This window comes from Pagrus major, chromosome 12 (genome assembly GCF_040436345.1).
Source record: "Pagrus major chromosome 12, Pma_NU_1.0".
Classification (NCBI taxonomy): Eukaryota; Metazoa; Chordata; class Actinopteri; order Spariformes; family Sparidae; genus Pagrus; species Pagrus major.
The window spans coordinates 8,464,830-8,484,940 of record NC_133226.1 but is presented as its reverse complement, the minus strand read 5'-3'; the positions used below and the strand labels follow the sequence as shown (position 1 = coordinate 8,484,940).

Here is a 20,111-nt window from a genome sequence, read left to right as displayed (position 1 = left end):
CTTGTCCACTTTTTACATTGCCTAAGATTACATATATTGCCAGACCAAAAATGTTTTTTTCATCATAGCCCTCATGTCTCCACCACTTTTCAACACAAAGTGATGCCCTTGCTTAGCTTGCTTTGTCTTCTCCATCAGCCAGCATTCATACCTGTCAGCTTCATCATATACTGGCTATTTACAACTGGCAAAAGGGAGCTTTATTGTAAAGTATAGAAGACATCACCAAGTATTAATAGATAGTGATGTGTTTTACACTTTACATTAGGCTACTTTTTGCCAGTTATAAATGTTAGTAACTCATTAGTAAGATAAACAAGCTGTAAGCTGGAACTGGAACTTGAGCTCATATTGATTTATGAAAAATATGTATATCTTGTTTAGAATTGTTTATTATTCTTTATAAAATGTTTACAACCTAATAAATAACCTAATTATGATCCATATACAAGACCTTCATAGGGGTAGTCTTATGTAAACTGGCACCAATAGAAGCACTGTCATGCCTGGCTGAATTTCCTTCACAAATGTCTTGCTCGGAGCTTAGATGCCAAATCGAGGTGTATTTATTTTCAAGAGTCAAGTGAAAGTATGAAAACCAGCTCATTATCAAGGTACAGCAGTCCTAAGCCATGTCATTAATATGGGACTTGACATGCTGATACTTGAAGGTTTACTCAGTGAGAGAGCCCTGTGGTCTCCATTCATTATCCAGGCCAGTACTCTTCATTCCAAAACTTGCTCTGTAAGCACCGTTTTCCTGTCCAAGTGTTTCCCACTCCAGCCTGGCTCAATGTCACATGGCGATACTGAATCGGAGGTGTGCACTTTACAACCAATTTATTGCAGATTTGAAATCCTGGACGCGATTATTTCAATATTTTTCCCTTCTGGAGTCAACTCTCTAATGGAGCTTTACAGTCAACAGGCTGGAATCAACATTACTGGTTTTAAAATCCCCCATTCATATTTAATGCCTCCAACCTAAAGAGGCATTTTAGCCAAAGAGTGCACTTAATCCCAGTTTTTAAAACTGTCCTACAAGCGGTCTGTCTTGTGTAATTCTTATTCAGCTGTATTATGAATTTCAGTGTTTTTATGGCTGTTCTGGTTTCGAGTGCACACCCATGCAGAGCAGCTGCGGCTCCAGATGTTTTTGTTTCAGGTTTTGAATTATGTACCACTTCATATTAATAATATGTTTCACATAACAGGCTCAAACACACTGTTTCCCATGAATTGTCTCTGTGGCTTTCCTTTAATCAGGTTTTTAAAAAGCAGCTGTTTTTCCATTTTGGGGGTTGTACATAATTACCCAAAGATCATTAAGTTTATTTATATCTAAAAAAAAAATAATGGAAATTTATGTGAGTTTTTGCTGTGTCTCTCTGATTAGATCACTATAAATTATAATAATCTTTGGGTTTGGGGTATTTGATTGGCATTTTTCCCAATTTTCAGAAAATTGAAAATGCTATTTACCGTACATTTTCTCCCAAACACTTAGTGTTGTGTAGAAAAGTATGTATAATATCTCTGTAATTCTTCCAGAAGTCTCTTCCAAGCCACAGAGAGACTAGGTTTTTCAGCGTAGTTGAGTGTAATTTGGGCGATGGTACATGTGTTATGCTGGCTTGAGTGAGCAAGACCATACGGCAACAGTGGCAGAATAAGCAAATGCTAATGCAAGCCCTAACTTTAGCATGCGTCGACCTTGATTGGTGAATCTGGGTCAGAGTTATAGAACAAATTGTTCAGAAGAGAACAGAGGACGTGGGTGGCAGCACAAGTCCTTCCTCCTGTTGTGTCCTTGGTTGTTTGTACATGTTTACATCCTCAGTACGCGGATTCAAGATGTACTAGGCTGATGTGATCGGAGGAGGTTAATTTGAGACTCCGTGCTCCTGTAGAGATGGGAGCGTGGGTGTGTTGGAGTCAATTTAGCAGGCTAACAGGAAACGTGCTCTGGGACCTTCCACCAGGACTCAGGCAGGCAGTGAGTGGGGCACAGGTCGCTACGCTGTACCACACCTCACTTTCTGCCTCGGAGGACCTCTGGACTGCTGTTGATGCATTAGATTTTCTCTCACAGAATATTCATGTCCATACTGTGAAGCCAAGCTTTTATTTTAACATCAGTTGCTGGAGGTGATTCTCTTTGATCACTCCAAAATGTCAGCTATGATCAAGGAAAATCGAGGCTGTGAACTCAGGCCAGAACTGTGTCCAATTGCATCTATTAATAAAAGCTAAGAATATCAGTTTTGACGCTAGATTGAAGCAGTGTAATCCTGGGTGAATCCTGCAAAATATTGTGAGAAATTCCACCCGTGATCCATTAGAGGAAGCACATAATAAAGTTTTATCTCCGCATTTCTGGTGGTGATATTTCACAGCTGAGAAAAGAGCCAGTGTGCAATGTGCCAAGGGCTGTTGGGGTGGGCAGATAGTCCGTCATGTGAACAGCTATACTGTAAAGATCAGGGTTAGTAGATTTTCAAATGCCTCCTTGTGTCCTTTGCGGGGTGAAAGGAGCCTCTTTTAACCCCCGCAGCTTATTCTGTGTCCAATCACGCAAATTTGATTAGATTCGTTTGCCCAAGGAGCTGCTGTGGCTGTTGGGCGGCAGTTAGGCCCTTGTTCCCCTATTTGCCCCGGAGAAAAATTCTGACGTGCTCAAGCACTCTTTGAACCGGCCCCTTCTTTTCTTCCCCTTTAACCTCATTTACCACACTCTTTTAGTTTCTCCCTCACCCCGCCCCCTGTCTGTCTGTGGCTGCTCACCAATTGCCTGCCTTTGGCTTCATCACGTCACAGCAAGTGAGACAAATGGCTGTTATAAATTATCAGGAAGCGCTGCTTTGGTGTCATCTAAGCTTAACCCCAGCACTTTGTAATGTTTTATACAATGCTTTGAGAGAAGGTTATACTCTGTGGGAACGGTGAACCTGAGAAACTGGGAGAAATGGAGCCTCAGCCAAAACACATCCAACTGTTATACAGCACAATCCCAGAAAACTTTTTTCATAACTTAACAGTCGTTATGAATGCAGGTGTAATGTACGTCTGGAAGTTTGGTTTTGGCATAAAGGTGTTAAACCAAGATTAAAAAATTCTGCACCAACCAATCCAGCAACTTGAGGAGGTGGTGGGTTTGGTTATTCACAAAAGAAATCGAATTGGAAGGAAGCCTGTGGGCGGAGCGTTGTCAGCGGCAGATTTTGCCACAACCACAACCACACTTTCTACTCGTTGTCTCTCCAGACGTGTGTTCTCTTCACACACGGATAGAATTATGTCTGGCTTTGTGAGAGCAGTCATAACCCCGGTTTCAACAAGGGCAGTGGAGCAGCAGTGCTGTTTATAATGACTGTTGATATATTTTTTTTAAACGGAGAAGCACACGTTTAATTTCTTGCTATATAAGGCTGTATCAAATAGGGACAAAGAAGTGTTGAGGTGCAGTTTTGTTTCTCTTTTTTTGCCACTTGCTTAAAGTTTCAACAAGTTAATAAAAGAAAAGAAAAGAAAACCCCAGATTAAATCACTAGAATTTACCATTTTATTTTAGTATTTAATCCGTATTTAAATGAATGGAATCGAATTGTTATTTTAAGTTTAAGGTATTAGGTGAAGGATTGTTCTATCAGTGTTTCTCAGAAGTTTTAAATAAAGAATTTTGAGAACTGCCCAAAGTTAAAGCCTGTGGTTTGTAGACAGACATGTGCTGCTCAATAATACCAGTCCCAAAGTTACAGTTTTACAAAGGTCACCTTTGTCAGTTCTACCTTTTCTACAGATGCCTTGCAGCTTCAAATGCCACACCAGGGCAACTGCCACTTTCATTATCCGGAGACTGTGTGAAAGTGCAGACTCAATTTCAGACGGCATGTGTTTTTCTGTTTTTTTTGAAGGAGCAGTTACAGAAAGGTGCTCTTGTTCATTTCAAAAGCGCCTCAGTTTAGGTCTCGCAAAACACAGTGGCTTAATAAGTCATTCAATAAAGCTGTCCAGTTAAGTTTTTATTGCCGGTCCAGACCTCAACAGCGGTTGGTTTTGTGACTCACTGACTCGAGAAACAAATGCAAGTTGCAGATTTTAGTCACTTTTGTTTTCCAGCTAAGCGAGGACTACTCATAACATCAAACTCCTCGTCATTTTGCGAGAGGAAGTTTTGCCGCGAGTGCTTTTGTTTGTTGTGGCTGAACCTAAGAATAATGTCTTCCAGCCAAGGTCTTCATGGGTATCTGTTTCTGGAGATTTTGTCTAACCTTCCATTAGGACTAAAAGAAGCCCTCAGGTGGCTGATGGTGCCCTAATTCATCCAAGGCAGAGCAAATTAAGGCTCTAAAGAGTGTGTAGCTTCAGTTTCTTTATGTAGAAGCCACTTATACCTTGATACCAGGGGCTTCCTGCTGGTTTGACACATTATACCAAATAAAAAACATATTACAGAAGGCTGGGATTCCTTCAAAGCTAAAGCCCTTGTTCGTCCTTGTTCAGGATCACCTCATGTCCTTGGATTCTGTTCACCTTCTCCCGTTGGCCTGTCCTGTGTCTGGTTCGGCTGTTTAGGAACCCTCAAGGTCTCAGAAATGGAGTCTAATTTAGGGTGGACTTGTTATGTCTGCAACATGTAGAAACGACAACCAAAGGATTTACATGTGTGTAAAACATATCAAAGTTATTTTTTCTGTCAAGTATAATAGTACGATCAGCATCCAGGATTGCCTCCAGTTATCTTTATGAGGTTTGCTTTGTTGTTGTGATAGATCTGCTCAGGCTTTGTTCTGGTTGAGATAAATAATAGCTTAGAGGCATGTTTAAATGGTTTTCTTTTTCTTCAAAATGGATATCATCTGGGGGTAGGGAAGACAGTTTGCTGATAGAGCAGATATGCACAGGAACAGGTTGGATGCTTTCCACGCGGATGATCGGGATCAGAGAGGGAAGCAGCGCTCAGATGAGGAGTGTTTGATTATCAGCTGATGGGTCCTGAAGTGTGTTTTAGCTCCTCACAGAGAGCGCATCGAAGTGAAGGGAAGGTTGTTTCGGCACATGGGCTTTGTCAGAGTGCTAATTGCGGGTGTAATGAGACGGTGCTGCATGGGATTAGCTCTCTTTAGGGAAAAGCAAACATCAGAGGATCATTAAGTGTCGTACTTGATGCCTTTCATTTATAGGCAAACAGCATGAAACACAAACAGCATTGTCAAAAATGTTGACATAGTGGTGATTAGGCCTGCAACTAACAATTATGTTCATTATTGACTAACCTCTCTAATTCTGCAAGTGATACTTTAGTCTCACAACTTAACAACACAGTCTTAACAACTATTATTTTCTTTATCCTAATCAGACGATTATTTCCACAATTGTGTAGTCTACAAAATGTCAAAAAAAATGCTTGTCACAATTTCCCAGAGCACAAAGTGAAGGCGTCACATTTTTTTTGTCCAACCAACATTCCAAAACTCAAAGATTTTTGGGTGAATGACTAAGAAAAGCAGTTAATTCTGAAAATTTGGAAAAAATCTTATTTACTTTCAATCAACTGATCCAATAATCCATGAAATGTTGCAGCTCTATTAGTATTTCAAATGTTAGAAAATAGAGAAAAATGACCATCACAAGTTCCCAGAACTTAAGGTGAGGGCTTTATTGTGTGTATTGTATGACCGATACTCAAAATATTCAACCCACTAATACAAAATAGGAAAACAGTAAAAGTAACTGGAAACAGTAAATTGAAGGCTTGTGAAAAATGTTTTTAATGGTGAATAAATTATTACAATCGTATTCTCAGCACATGTTGTTGCATAAAGCAAGGACATGGTGTGAATATGGAGGCTCTGCATGTAGAAACTAGGGCTGGGCGATATGGCTTCAAATCAACATCACGATATATTGAGCAACTCACCTCGATAACGATAAATGAACGATAAGTAAACACCCCACCCCCCACCCCCCCCCCCCGCGCCTAAAAAAAAAAGAAAAAAAATCCTGTGTATTTACAGAAATGCCACTTTAAAGGACTGTAAAACTACACTGTAGTTAAGATTTATATTATTTATTTAGTAGTTAAGAACAACTGATAAGCACACGATTGAACAGCTGAAAAGCACAGATTACTTGAAATGACAACAACTGAACAAGTTTAAAAGTCATGGATTAAAGCAAAAAAAAATCTTTTGACTGAAATGTTTGTTCGAGCTGTAGCCAAGTCATATTCCCAATTTGTAATTTGTGAAACATGTTACAGGGCATTTTACTTGACACGTGCTAAAAAAATAAGATAAGATTTACAGCCTCACCCCACACCATGTTCTCTAATGCAGACATCAAGTGTTTTACAGGAGGATATTCTGAACAGCTGTTCTATTCACACTTAAAATGTTTTTTGTCTTTTCAATGTAATTTTCAATCTATGAAATCAACCTTTTTTTTTGCCAAGCTTCTCTCAAGTTTTACTCTTTCAAATAATCAACCATCTACAGAGCTTTTCAGTACGCTATTTTTCTACTTCTTCTCATCATCATCATTAATTATTATTATTAATAATATTGTTTAAAGTGAGCCTCTTATCGTTTAACAGAAAAATACATCATACAAACAGCAACTTTTGCAGCCTTGTCAGTCTGATGGCGAGTTATCACCTTTCTGTCATCACTAACATACTGTTAGTAATCAAAGAAGCTCTGAGGCTTTGTTCTATATGTTATACAAGATTTAAGCATTGAGCTACAATCAGGCAACATTCATAATTTTGTACAGTCAAACTAACCAAAAACTTCTTATTGATCATCATTATAAAGTTTCAGGGCGTTCCTGTAACCATGGTAACTCACGGTGCCAGAGGGGAGGAGATGCTGAATGAAGCCGTTTACACAGATACACTGCAGACAAAGTCCAGACTATAGTTGTTTAAACTTTAGCGCCGCTCCGTGTTGAGATCCCGCCCTGTGTGGGTCACTACACTGCCATTGGTCAGGCGCGCACACGCTGTTAACGATACCATCGGCTGTAGAGTGTGACAATCTGTCAATAAAAATCAGCCAACACTTGTTCTCCTCCGATCTACATTGATCTCACAAGTCGCCTCTGTTAAGTTTGAATGACGGAAATCTGTCGTAGCGACGGAGAACTTTAATCCATGTTAAAAGTATAAAATAACTTCAAACTCAAACCTTCAAACACAAAGTATTAAAAATACAGTCTCTTATAAAGAGATTCGACTACCGCAGCCGCAGCAGCAGCCGCTTCATCTTTTGAACCGGCGTGCTCCATTTTCTCACCGTCTCTTTCCCTTCTTGTTACAGACTGGATGGCGTGGAGTCACGTGACTACACACGCTGTATACGTAGTACAGCCGAGCGTCTTAAAGGGACATGAACATACCGGTAGCCTACCTACACACACAGCCAAACAAGACAAAAACGACTTTTTTTTTTTTTTTTTAAAACACAGAATATACCGACAGGGGCAAAATGACGTCGGTTATCGTCGTAAATTTCGGTATCAATAAATTTTCGGTTTATCGCCCAGGTCTAGTAGAAACATATTACATTTACTCAACAGTAATTTCATGATTCACTCTTCATTCATAGTGAAGTCTTTTCTCCTATTAATATAGCATGTTATAGAAAAAGAAAATCCAATGAAATAGATATCTCAAGGACATGTGGGCAAACACTTGAAAAGCATGCTTAAGTGGATAGTGAGAGGAGGGCAGACGATGTAGAACATGGTTTTCTTTTCCTCACGTGGACTTTCAAGGCACACTGTAGAATACTGCTGAAGGTGAATGGCATTCACGAGGGTAACACCAGCGATTGATGGCTCCTCTGCTGGACCATCTTTTTGCATGCTCTACCGGGACCTTATCCCCTGGAGTCCCACGTGGGAAAGGCTTTTCTTTTTATTGCACCTGGGAGATGCATTAAGGGCCCAATGAACTTTGACCTTGGGCTTGATCACCCTGGCAACACGGAACAGGAACAATGGCTACGCTTTAAGACAGCTCGGCTGCAATCCCTTAAACTCTCGTAAATGCTTGAATGTATTTCTTTCAAAAGACTGGAGTTTGTGGTGTCTTGTAAAGTCTGGAAGCACTTTCACTGATGTGTCTGTGATAAATGAGAATTGTCCATTCATGAAAATACTTCAGCTGCACCCTTATCAGTGAGTTTTGTTACAATGGCAAATTTACACACCTTTGTTTCATTAGAACCTTGTCATTAAGCCTTTCTTTTATTAGCCTTATAGCAGTTAAAAAAAGCCTTCTTTCATTAGCGGACCATCTCAAAGGCTCGCCTTCATTAGCACAAGGTTGTAAATGCTGGATGCGATTTCATTAGCAGCCTATCTTTAATGAGGAAACCCCCAGCGTGTTTACACTGCTCTGATGCCCCATGATGGCCGTAAGGATAATGCTGATTGGCTGCCGTTGGGGGGAACATTTGAGCTCGTCCCATGAAGATTGGATCATACAGTTATTAAAGCCAATGAGATCCCTGCTGCCTAGAAGTGAGGAGCGAGATCAAAGATTTCTGTAATCAAGGTCCTGCTAAAGTATATGGCCTGAGACATATTGATGCAGCGTGATGGAGATGATTTAATGACAAGACACGTACCAGCCTTACCACTCATGACAGCAGATCTCGAACCTGCACATACACGTCCGAGTGTCTGCCGCACTTTCATCATTTACTTCAAGGCTTGGAAAGTAAAGCCCTTCACTGAAAATGATTTATGATGCCAACAGGAAGAAGACAAGTCCATGCCTCTCAAATCCAGAGTTTTTCATGCACGTTCACAATCTAACTGAATGTTTGATGAGTCATTTTTGGTCATTTGATTTCTCTGAAAATGACCAGTTTCCTGTGATTCATAGATCTGTGCATTTGCTTTACATTGCAAAATGGCAAAGGACTGCTTTTCTTTTCCTGAGATGCAGAGATCGTGTTCAGGGTCAAACTAATTTGTTTCTTTTTTCAGCTCCGTCTTCAAGCTTTAGGTGAAATTCCAAGTGCTTGAACACCATACTTCAGCATTACTCTGTCCCGTGGGAACATTACTCTGGTGGATGGCTTGCAGCGTTGGGTTCTTTCTGTGGGGGAGCTGCTGTCTGCTTAGTTTACCCCTGATTTTGGAAAAGTCCAACTTGACTGGGGAGCCTGGGCTCATATATTAATGCCTTAATGTTCAGTGACGTTGCTCAGAGCTCAATACCATGTGTCATTGTTTGCCCTCCAACCCCCTTTTTACTACCAGGAATGTACTGTATTGTGGTAGATGGAGCAGGACTTTATATGAATCAACATTTTACAAGATTCTTTTTTCTCCTTGCCCAGATTGCATGCAAATATTCTTTTGTTATTGAGTTGTTTTTAGTATAAATTCTCATAGCCCAGAGGATAACAAATCACCCTTAAATATAAAGATGGAAAGGCTGATTTTGATTCCATTTTGTTGGCTCATTTTATCTCAAAATCTAGGAAAAGTTGTATGCATGGCACAATATCAAACAACTTCACCATCACCAATCTTCATCACGGCCATTGCGTTTTTGTATTGTAATAACGAGAGACACATAATTCCAAATTTTGGCAATCATACTCTCAATTGATACATTGGAGTCAGGCTAAGAGGAAAAACATGTTTGATTGTATTTTGGCGTGAACTAGTCCCCAATCTAATAACATTTTATTCTAAACCTAATCAAACACACATAGTCTTGATTCATCACTTAAATTGGCGTTAAATTTTACTCATCCCCTTCCAACATGCCTTCACTCTTCTTTCAGTTGACATTTTCCAACATCTGATAACAACAACAGCATCATTGTGCTCAGCGAACAATGAGATACTAACATGTTGACTTCTAGTTCAATAAGACAGTCAAAATGCCCTCCTCATTTATTTGATTTAATTCATGATCTTCAGCATGATCTTAGTCTGTCTGTGTTTGCTCCTGCTGGTCCAGACTTGTTTTGCCCTGTCAGTCCCTGCTTCATCCGTAATACTAATCAAAGCTTTGAAGAATGCATCAGACATGAACTCTTCCTCCCCCTCTCACATCCATAACAGCACATGCACATGGCACACACACTCACGCATACACACCCTTATAAGCAGAGAGTATCAGCATCCCAGACGGGCTTATCATGGGGAACTAATTCAATATCCCTTTGCCTGTTTTAAATGTCATTCTCTGAGCTCATCCGGAGTGACATGTTCTTCATGGTGGCAATAAAGGGGCTTTATTGGGCTCAGAGCACAGTGACGGTGGGGGGTGCTCCTCCGGCTGCTGCTCTTGATGTTTGTTGGAAATCTTAAAGGTCCTCATGAGGGATGAATAAAGTTTGGATTTGCAGTGATCTGCCGATGCCAGTGAGATCCGCATGAGCTACCCAGTCGATAAAGACGGAGCGAATCCTGAAAGGGGAAGAGTAAAGTTCACACAGAAGTTTTTACGTTGGCTCAATCAAGAAATAAAATGCCACTCATATGGGACCTTAGGTCTGTAGTTATTAAGAGATATTCAGGAATTTAATAAGGTCATTTGTGTAAGTTATTGTTTGATTTATGGTCTGTTTGGTTCCAACTTATTTTTTTACATTCTCCTCCAATTTGCAACATTTGAATGCTGTTATCCAAAAATAATTTCCACAAAAAAAATATATTTTTGGGATTTTACTGTAGCGCTTCCTGTTTGCTGGTTAATGTCAGTGACGAGTGAATTTCGGTCCAGAGAGGGTTCAGCCTATTCATTTGCTTCATTGTGCCGAATAATGACTTCCCTATTGAAAATGACCTCATTGACCCCAGAGAGAGACAGTAAGACATCCTCATCCTGCCCCTCGAGGCACCTCGGCCTGATCTGGCATTTAGCCCACACCGAGTTGTTAGCCTTGTTCCCCTGCCCGACCTCTTTTCTCCCAGCCGTACCCAGTATTCTGCAGGGTCGGTCCACTTTCTGGAGCTTTCACCCCGGGTGCAGCCACAGAGTTGACCTGAGCAGGGAGCTGGTGTGGTGAAGAGGTTAGGCTGATCTAAACTGTAAATGTTAGAAGTGGGCTGGGTCTGACAGTGTCAAAGTGCTGATGGGGATATACTTTTTCAAACTCGTTCGCTCCTCATCCCCTGACCATTGAACAAAGAGCCCCTAAAGGCAAATTCTCAATTTTGGCTTTTGCCTTTTTAGCTGTAGTTGGCCTTTGTCAAACTAGTGTTGCACGCTCACCTCAAAAATCCTCTTTCTTTTCAGTTTGTTCTTTATCTTACCCTTCTTTCTCTTTTTTTTCTTCTTCTCTTTTTTTACAGGGTTCCTGAAGCCCCAGTGCTCGTTGGCTCCTCCCATGCAACGAGGTCGCTCAGGCGAGGCTTGTTCCTGTTTCAGCGGCATGTGTCCCCTCCATCAGCGTCGCCTATCCACAGGTAACACTGATGGTGGAAACAAACCTGTTGCTACCTGGATACTTGTTGGTTTTGTCGGACTGTCTAATAATCCAGCATAACATCTTATCTCATTGAATTTAATTTTTTCAAGACATCCAAGGCAAATCAAATATTATTTTTTAAGGAGACCAGCATGTCATTTTATAGATTTATTTGTATTTGGTTCGGTTGAGATAATGGTCATGTCTTACCATTAAATTTGCGTTTTCTTTAAAGAAAAACCCTTTCTGAACACAAAGAAGGGCCTTTGTTGGAACTCAAGTGTAGTAAGTATTGCTTGTTTCTGCCGCACAAACACACATGCTCACATTACTGCCTCCGGCAAGAGGTGTGGCTGGGGGCCTCTTTGGAGGCAGCTACAATCTGGTTTTCATGCTTAATGGTGTCTTTGCATGTGGAGCCCCAGTGATGGACAAGTTAACAGAGGTGCTCTGAGATCAGCCTCAGCCCCCCTCCTCACGCACACACTCACATAGACAAGCTGGGCCTGACATCAGTGGATATTCTGATCTGTCTGCCTGGTGTGTGGCCAGTCAATACAGGGACAGAGATGCCTAGAACATGTGGTTTATGTTGGTACATTTATCTCTCCATCCCCAAGGCTCGCTCCCTCTCTTCTGCAGTGTCAGTGCTGCCTGTGACCAGTTGAACTGCCTGTCATGTGAGGAGAGCATGACTCGTTTGGCAAGACAAAGTCGCATAAACATATAAACAGCTCCACGAGAGCAGCTGTTTCATTTTAAAGTTAGATACGTACATTTGAATTTCTATTTATGAAGTAGAACGTCACAGCACACGGAAGATGAAGTACGTGCAGGCTTGTTCTGATGTTCAGTGTTAGTTCTAAACAGTCTTTACATATAATATATATAGAATATATACTCAAGCCCCCCCTTTTTTTTCTTTTTTCCCACTTTTTTGTTACAGAATACAATCAGTGCCTAATAGAAACCAAGTGCTTTTCCTCTTTTGTAATGTTTTGAGTTAGCTCAGGGTTCAGTCCATTTGTTCCATTTTGCGCAGCACTACAAATGAATCTATTTTCTGGTTTGCTTGATTCAATTCATTTCTACCCTACTTGAAGTGCTCTTAGCTGCATTAGTGGAATTTGCTGGGTGGAGTGGTGCATTGAATTTGAAAAGGTATAAATAAAAATTGTTAAATGTTCCGTTAAATCGGACTTCTTGTTGTCATTTGGTGGTCTGTTTTTCAAACGAGGACAAATTAGGGACGTAATGTTCAGGAAATGGATCAAAATACTGCATTTTTTTCTTTAATACTGCTAAAAAAAACACAGCTCTGTATTATAAGTTTGAGATAACAGCGGAAATAATAAAATCTGTACAATCTACAGTATAATTCAATCTGAATTTGATAAGCAAAGGGAGAATTCATGCATGTTTGTTGGATCTGCCAAAGGGCGTTTAAAAATAAAAGATGTAATTCAATTTGCCAATATGATTACACTGATCAAATCTATAACTGCACAGATTTCCTTGTTTTTTTTTTTTAGTTTTTGATTGTTGGGAAAGTTTTGCCCACAAGAACCAGAAACACGGCCGTACTTAATGACCCCAAATGATGTCATTCTTTAAACAAAGAATGGAAATGTGAATGGCAGTATGCTGGTAAATCATATTTGATATCCAAACAATTTTGTTTCACGTTGCCAGGTTGTTACTACACCAGAAAGTGAAAGTTCAAAACAGGACACTGACAGGGACACAATTCCCATCTGCTCCAGCGCTCTGACATCTCTAGAGAAACCAACAGCTTGTACTCTTGCCTGATGTCTATACAGAAAAAGTTCTGTCTACCTGTATTTTTCATTCTCTTAAAAGCAAATAGAAAATGTGAATCCACATTTCTTATTTTTATCTTTGGCAGATCAACATTTTTTTTCTCAGTGGAGGCGAGATGAGAACCAGCTACCCCCTCTTTCACAGGCAAATACTTTTTCATGGACAAGTTTCAGCATGATCAGTGAGGTGCACCATTTTCCACCAACCTCACCCCCATCTTTGTGTATTTTACAGAGCTATCTTGATTGATTGCAACATTTTTTACTGTCACAGCCTGCAGTAAGGGTGGACGTGTTTCCTGAACAATTAGGAGCATCTGGATTAGAAGTGTAGTCTTACTGAAGTGTGTCAAAGGTTTTCCTTCTTTGTGTTGTGGCTATTTTAAGCCCAGCACACTAGGATACAAGTTGTATTGGATTATTTTGACTAGCACCGATTCAGGGGCAAGTGGAGAGGAGAGGAGAAGTGAAAGTGTTGAAAAGTGGCTTCTACTATCTTTTGTTGTTGCTGTTTCCCTACAGAAGATGTTAAACCAATTCAGTGGTGTGTTAAATGCTCCCTGAGCAGCCAAGAGCAGAGTATACTTCTAGAGAAAGTGAAGTTACTGCTAAAGAGGTTGGGCAGCCGCTCTGGAGTCTAAAGTTTATAGAGCCTGTAATAATCATGGGTCTAATTATGGAACGTGTTACTATAAATCCACCAGTGTCCCCATATCGTCTGATTGTCCTCCAATCTCAAAGTTCCAGCCGCCCGACTACGGCCACAATGACAAGCTGCTGTGGGAGGTGCAAGGCATGTAGTGGCGACCGAGCAGGAGGTTTCTGGGAAGGTTTGCGAGCCTCGCCCGGGGAGCCGTATTCAGCAGCGATCCGTTGAACTCCAGGCCGCACACTGATGTGGCCAGGCTCCGGTTTCAGTGGTTTTACATTGTTTGGGCTTTTCAAAAACAAACTCTTACTGGAAAGGGACTGTGAGAACCGTAGCATTCGAGACTTTGCTTTTCCGCAGGAACATTTAAAAAAAAAAATAAAAAAGGCAATCATTTAGTTTATGAGAAAAAGAAGTCATGATGGGAAAAACGTTTTTTTCTTTTTTGGAATTGTGGTGTATGAGGTGAGAGAGAGGGAAAGCATAAAAGAGAGACAGCATTGAAAACAGGGCTTTTTGAAAACGGCCCTCACAATGCAGGCCTTGTGCTGTGATTTGGTCTGTCCTCACCGAGCTGAGCAGAGGAATGGAAAAGATTATCCGCAGGAATGTCTGGGGTGCCCTCAAACGGAGCGGGCCGCGTGACTGGCCAATGGGAGCGAGGCCTGCAGAGCGGCGGGCTAATTTTTTCCTGATGAACTCAGCCGCCTGCTCCACAATGCAGTCTGATTGCCAGGGCTGAACCCACATATGGTCTGTGTTTGGAGGGTCCAAATGACAGGACCAATTCTGCCTGCAGAGAAAAAGGGGGTGGGGGTGTTGGACGTAGATGATTATTACTGGCTCCCCCCCTTTTTATTTCATTAGTGTTGGATGTGGTCGAGCGGTGTGCCGGAAACGCACCCACATGATGACGGCCCCGCCCTTCGTTTCTCACTACCTGCTGAGATTAACCAACCAGGTGCACTATTAGCTTTTTGATTCATCACTCTTCATCGATTGTGTTTTGTTCAAGTACATTCTACCCGAAGCCAAGCCACATTAGTGTTCACGGCAGTCCCACTTCATTACAGTGCCGAAGAATTATCTCACTGCCTCACAAATCCCGCCAATTAATTTGGAACCCATTTACTATTCAGAGTACTTGGATAGAGGCTCCATTGCTCCTCCAACTAGAACTGAGCCAGAGTAAACTACAGGGAAATGCAAGTGACGCAGCTCCATGCAGGGAATGTGTGTGTGTACACGCTCATTGTTTTTCTGTGTGCAGCTTTTAGCATCAGCGCGGCAGTAAAAATCCATGTGGTGGGCCTCTGGACAGAGGCAGCATGTGTTTGTAGACCTTGTGGTCACGCACCAGGGTTTGGGGGAAGAAGCTGGGGTGTGGAGACGAAGGAGGCTAAAGAGAGGGGGGGGGGGGCGTGGAATTAAAGTGGCTCCCGGCTCCTCATATTTCCCATCGTGGGGTCCTGCAGAGGTGAAGGGGGTCACAGAGAGGGAGCTCGTTAGCCTCAGTGTGCTCCGTCCTCCCTGAGCTCTAATTGGCTGGCCGGAGTCAGTGCTCTCCCTGGCTGCTTCCTGTTGGGTCAGCAGCCAGAGGGGCCAGAGGACGCCAAGCTGCCGATTATGGGCCCTGGCCCCCATTTTTTCTGGACACACTACAGATTATTTTTAATACACAAACTTCACAACCATCCAGACTAATCTTAAGCAGCAACAAGCGAGTCTCCACATTTTTGTAATGTTAGGGTGTTTACTTGAGGCCAGAGTACTGGGGTTTGTCATAACTGGGATAAGAACTGTCAAACTGATCAGTTAATTGGCTGCTTTAATTATGTTAAACTTATCAGATACTGTGTGATATATTGGCTGTGGTTCCAAAGATATACAAATTCCTCCTGCTGCAGGATTTTGAAGCTCCTGGCATTTGAAGGCTTTATGCATTCGTTGTAAAAATGAATCAGGATGTGAAGCTAAATGATTTATTGTCGGATTAAGTCTGAAATGTATCTTGACTGACAGCAGCAAACATGAGAACAATGATAGCATCATAAAATCTGACCTGATTAGCATCCCTCCCTATTCTGATAAATCACATAATTGGAGGCTCATTTTTGAGAAATCAACCTCAAACTTGATGGTAGATGGTAGATGTTTTATAAAAAGGAAAATGTTGCTTTTATCCAATTTTAAAAATGGATACAAACTTTCAGAAGTGTAAATATATTATAATGTAATTAAATATAATATTAAAGGTCTCAACTTTTTACAGGTACATCTTGAAATTAAACCTGCATTAATTGAGTTCTTTTGCCGCTTCTAGGCGGCACAACACACTTTCAACACAACATCTGACACATGGCCTGATTGTGAAGAAAATATGATGAATGTTTTGGCAAACTCCATGTTTACACATCCAGCATACCCAGAACAACATTAGCATTTATTTGCAGTTGTATTTCTGGCCACTAGATGAACGTAAGTCCCATATTCATTCATATTTTAGCTCTGTGTTTGGTCTCCAAACCAACTCCTGAGGGAAACATCTGGCTCTTTAGCTGCTGGATGCTATCAGCTAAAAAGCTAGATGCTGCTGTAAGCTAGTTTCTAACTTGGAGTATCTTTTATTTGGTGCTGGGATGGTGTTTATTGTCTATTGGGCTTAGCAGGAGCTTTTTGCTGAAAACAGCTAAAGTGCTCTGTGGAGCTAAAGGGAACTGTTTCTCTGGTGACAATTCTCTGTGGCTTCGTCAGTGTGAGCGACACCTTCCGCATTAAACCTAGTCCGCTCATCAATTGTTGTTATGAGAGTATTGATTAGAGTAACTTTAAGATCTTTGACAGACTCAAATGGTTAACAGTTTCCTTGTCTAATAACAGTAATTCTACAGTCTCTTTACATTTATGCCTTTATATGTCTGTTTGTGCTGCTCTCTGAGAACCACTGTGCTAGTCTTTTTATCTAATGGGGAATCACTCATTACTCATTATATTGTCCATCGTGTCTGCCAGTGGGATTCCCCCCAAAGTGACATGGCCCCTGGTGGCCAGCAGCCATGGCAGCATCAGCCAGGATGCATCTGCAGAGATGGAGGTCTCCGTCCTGGCACAGAGTGACGGCAGCCATCCACGGCGGGTCACTCGAAATCAGAGCGACTAAGCCTTTGATAACTCTCTGAGCCTATAATCCCCACCAGCACCATCAGAGTGAAATGCTATCTCATTGTTACAGCTCAAACTCAGCGTAGAGCAAGGCGAGCAGGCAGCCAGGGACACGGGGGACATACAGGAAGTGGTCGTATCCCTGCTATCATGCAGTCATTGTCATCTCAGCGGTGTAATTGGGGGCGGTAGAGTTGAGGTTTGAGACTTGAATTTTTAACTAAGCTCAAATTCTCAAAGGCTATCATTATGAGTTTAAATTTGAATCGTGGTGGTGCAAAGGAAACAACATTTAAATTTAAATTATCAGGAGTACAGCATAATTTAATGCCTAATGAATTTTTGAGCTGAATACAAATTTACCCATTGTTCCTTCTCCTTTTAAAATCAGAGGGAGCCCTTTGTATTATTTCAAGCCAAAGAGAGTCGTTTTTGTTTTAAATTCATGTTCAGTCGCATCCTCAGTTATATTTAGCGTGTCGATAATGTATTCTCTCAGAGGCAGTTTACGCAGATGAGGTGAAATTTCCCTCTGCCACAGATTCCTTCTCTCCTCAGAGTTGATCCCGACCCGATGAGTGAGGTTTACAGTACAGTGTGTGAGGCTTTCCAACTGGAAAAGAAGGAAAAAATGGCAAAAAGAAACCCTGCATTTTTTATTAACATCAATTAAACATGAATAAGCAAGTTCTCATTCTTCAGGCCCCATGTTGCCTAACACAGAACAGTATGTTAATCACAGTGTAGCTAGCTGGGCACAGCACTAAAATATATGGGCAAATTAAGGAATGGCATGAATACAAATGAATGTGTACGTCTTAACCCAGATATCTCAGCCCTGATTCTATCTCTGTTATTGCTAGCTGATAGACACATCAGGGACTGCGGCGGCGCTCCGGCTTTCCTGACTGCTTAAGCCTGATCCTGAGTGCCATGTTTATATCAGTGAGGCTGACTAAGTGTTGAGGGGCACTGGCCTCCTCTAACCTCAAGTAAACATTGGAGGATTGGGATATGAAAAAATAGTACATGTGTCATCTTTGCAAAAGAACAGTTCGAGTGGCTCATGACACACTGCACCCCACTGTGCAAACAAACAGTGGGAAATGTGTTCTTTGTGTGCAGAAAAGTACACCGCAGGCAGGGATAAATCTTGAGAATGAAGAAAACAAATGATTTAGTCTCAATAAAAATAACTGCCATGTGTGTTGTGATAGATGAACACGATGAAGAACAGCAGTGCAAATAAAATGTGATTTTAAGAAATGCAATCAGTTATGGTGCCTCTTTTGTTTTTCCTCTTTTCACTGAAATGATGGAGGATCCAAAAGGTTTGAACATCTGGATCAGCTAACGGCAGCAGAGCCAGATATTTGGACAAGGCCAGACCAAAGGAAGAGGCCAATTTCTGTGATTTATTTATCAAGTCTTATTTTCTCCCGGAACCATGCATTTTCTGGTTGTTATGCTTTGCTTGCAACATCCGATGCTGCTTTGCTAACTATGAAAAAACAACAGCACGGGAATGCAGGAACATTTTTCTTGGCCTTAGTAACTTGTCATGTCACTTCTGCAGTTCGGACATTGGGTCACAATGTTTGATTACGTGCCATTAGACTTTCTTACTCTCCTATTATTTTGTTACCTCCCTCTAAACTGTAATGAGACTCCCCAAAATGCTACAGCAGAGTTTCTACATCTCAGTCCACTTCGTGTTTGTTCAGTGGCCTGTGTGTTAAGTGGGTGGTGAGGGAGCTCAGGTGTCCTTTTAGAGTGGACTGGGAGCTTGATGCTGTCAGCGTCGGTTCTGGCTGTTCCTCTTCTCACTATGGTCAGTTGCCTCTGTCCCCGTCGATGGGAATTTGAAGGGCAACGGCAGCCACACGTCATCAGACTGTGTGCGTCCCCCTGCCCCCTGAGGAGGAGAAATGGGGGAGGGAGAGAGAAAGAGAGAGAAAGAGAGAGAGAGAGAGAGAGAGAGAGAGAGAGATTCATGGATGTTGGGGGGATGGAGAGAGAGGGGCAAGGAGGGAGTGAAGGGAGGGAGGCTGTCGGTATTTTGATGCTAAAGTGATTCGACACGCTTGGCATTATAGCCAGCCGGGCGATGGGGGGAGGGAGAGGTAGCCCAACCGAGCGCTTGATCCGAATGTCACCGAAGCCGATCTCATGAAGTGGAAGGTCAGAAACATAGCACCTGCCACCCCATCTCACGCAGGCTCCGCCCTTGCACCTCCGCAAAGGGCAAACCAGGATTCGAGGAGGTTGTCGGGTTGAGGACGAAGGGTCGAAGAGGTCTGCGGAAGATGTGCGCACGAGTATGGGTTTGAGAGGGAGGCAGGGTGGCAGAGCCCTGACCTCCCTCCCAATGTCACATGTCTCTGCTGCACAGCAACAGGCCCACCCGAGTGTGCTAATGCAGGGCCAGTACATGCTGGGTTGTGAGAGGTGGAAGTGGGGGAGAAGTGTTTGCAACTCCCACGTGCTTTCTCCTCAGAGAGCCGCTTCTTGAGGGTGCACAGAGAAAGAGAGGGGGAAGCGATGTTAATGCGGCAGCTAATGGAAATATCTTGTTGAGACTCGGTGTTGGTTTGAGAAGCTGGCAGCCCTGGAGGAACAGACTGTGGCCGCTGTGGCGACACTAAAGCTTTAGCCCCTGTTTTACCAAACAAACAGGACTAGGATTGAGAAGCAGGGAGTCTCAAAGGCTAAGTGAGGACTATAGTGCTTGTTCTGGGTAGCAGGTAACAGTTTAATACTATTTGGGTATTATTGTTTTCATTTCTAATGGTTATAGCATTTTACTCACCAGAGTAATTGCTGAGATCACACAGCGATGTGACACACAATCGTTCAGGTTGTAAATAAGACAGCAGTTTAGTCTGATTACCCAGCCACTTTAATTGTTAATTAAAAAAAAAGCATTAATGCACAAGAAAACTGTGTTTAAGCACAACTACGCCAAGTATTGTGAACTGTAAACTCCAAAAGATATCTCTGATGGACAGATGGGGTGATAATTTTAGCATTTGACTTCAC

The 20,111-nt window shown here is 42.0% G+C and overlaps 1 protein-coding gene across 3 annotated transcripts in view; it reads left to right on the top strand.

The window, feature by feature from the left end:
- The window catches only part of rxraa (retinoid X receptor, alpha a), a 114,476-nt gene that overhangs the window by 19,119 nt on the left and 75,246 nt on the right, over positions 1-20,111 (top strand). For all 3 annotated transcript variants that reach the window (XR_012179896.1, XM_073478002.1, XM_073478003.1), the window contains exon 2: positions 11,326-11,439. Coding sequence is in view for 2 of the 3 variants with exons in the window: in XM_073478002.1 (XP_073334103.1) it covers positions 11,326-11,439 (114 nt within the window). In the remaining variant the exon portion in view is untranslated. The remainder of the gene's footprint in view (positions 1-11,325; positions 11,440-20,111) is intronic.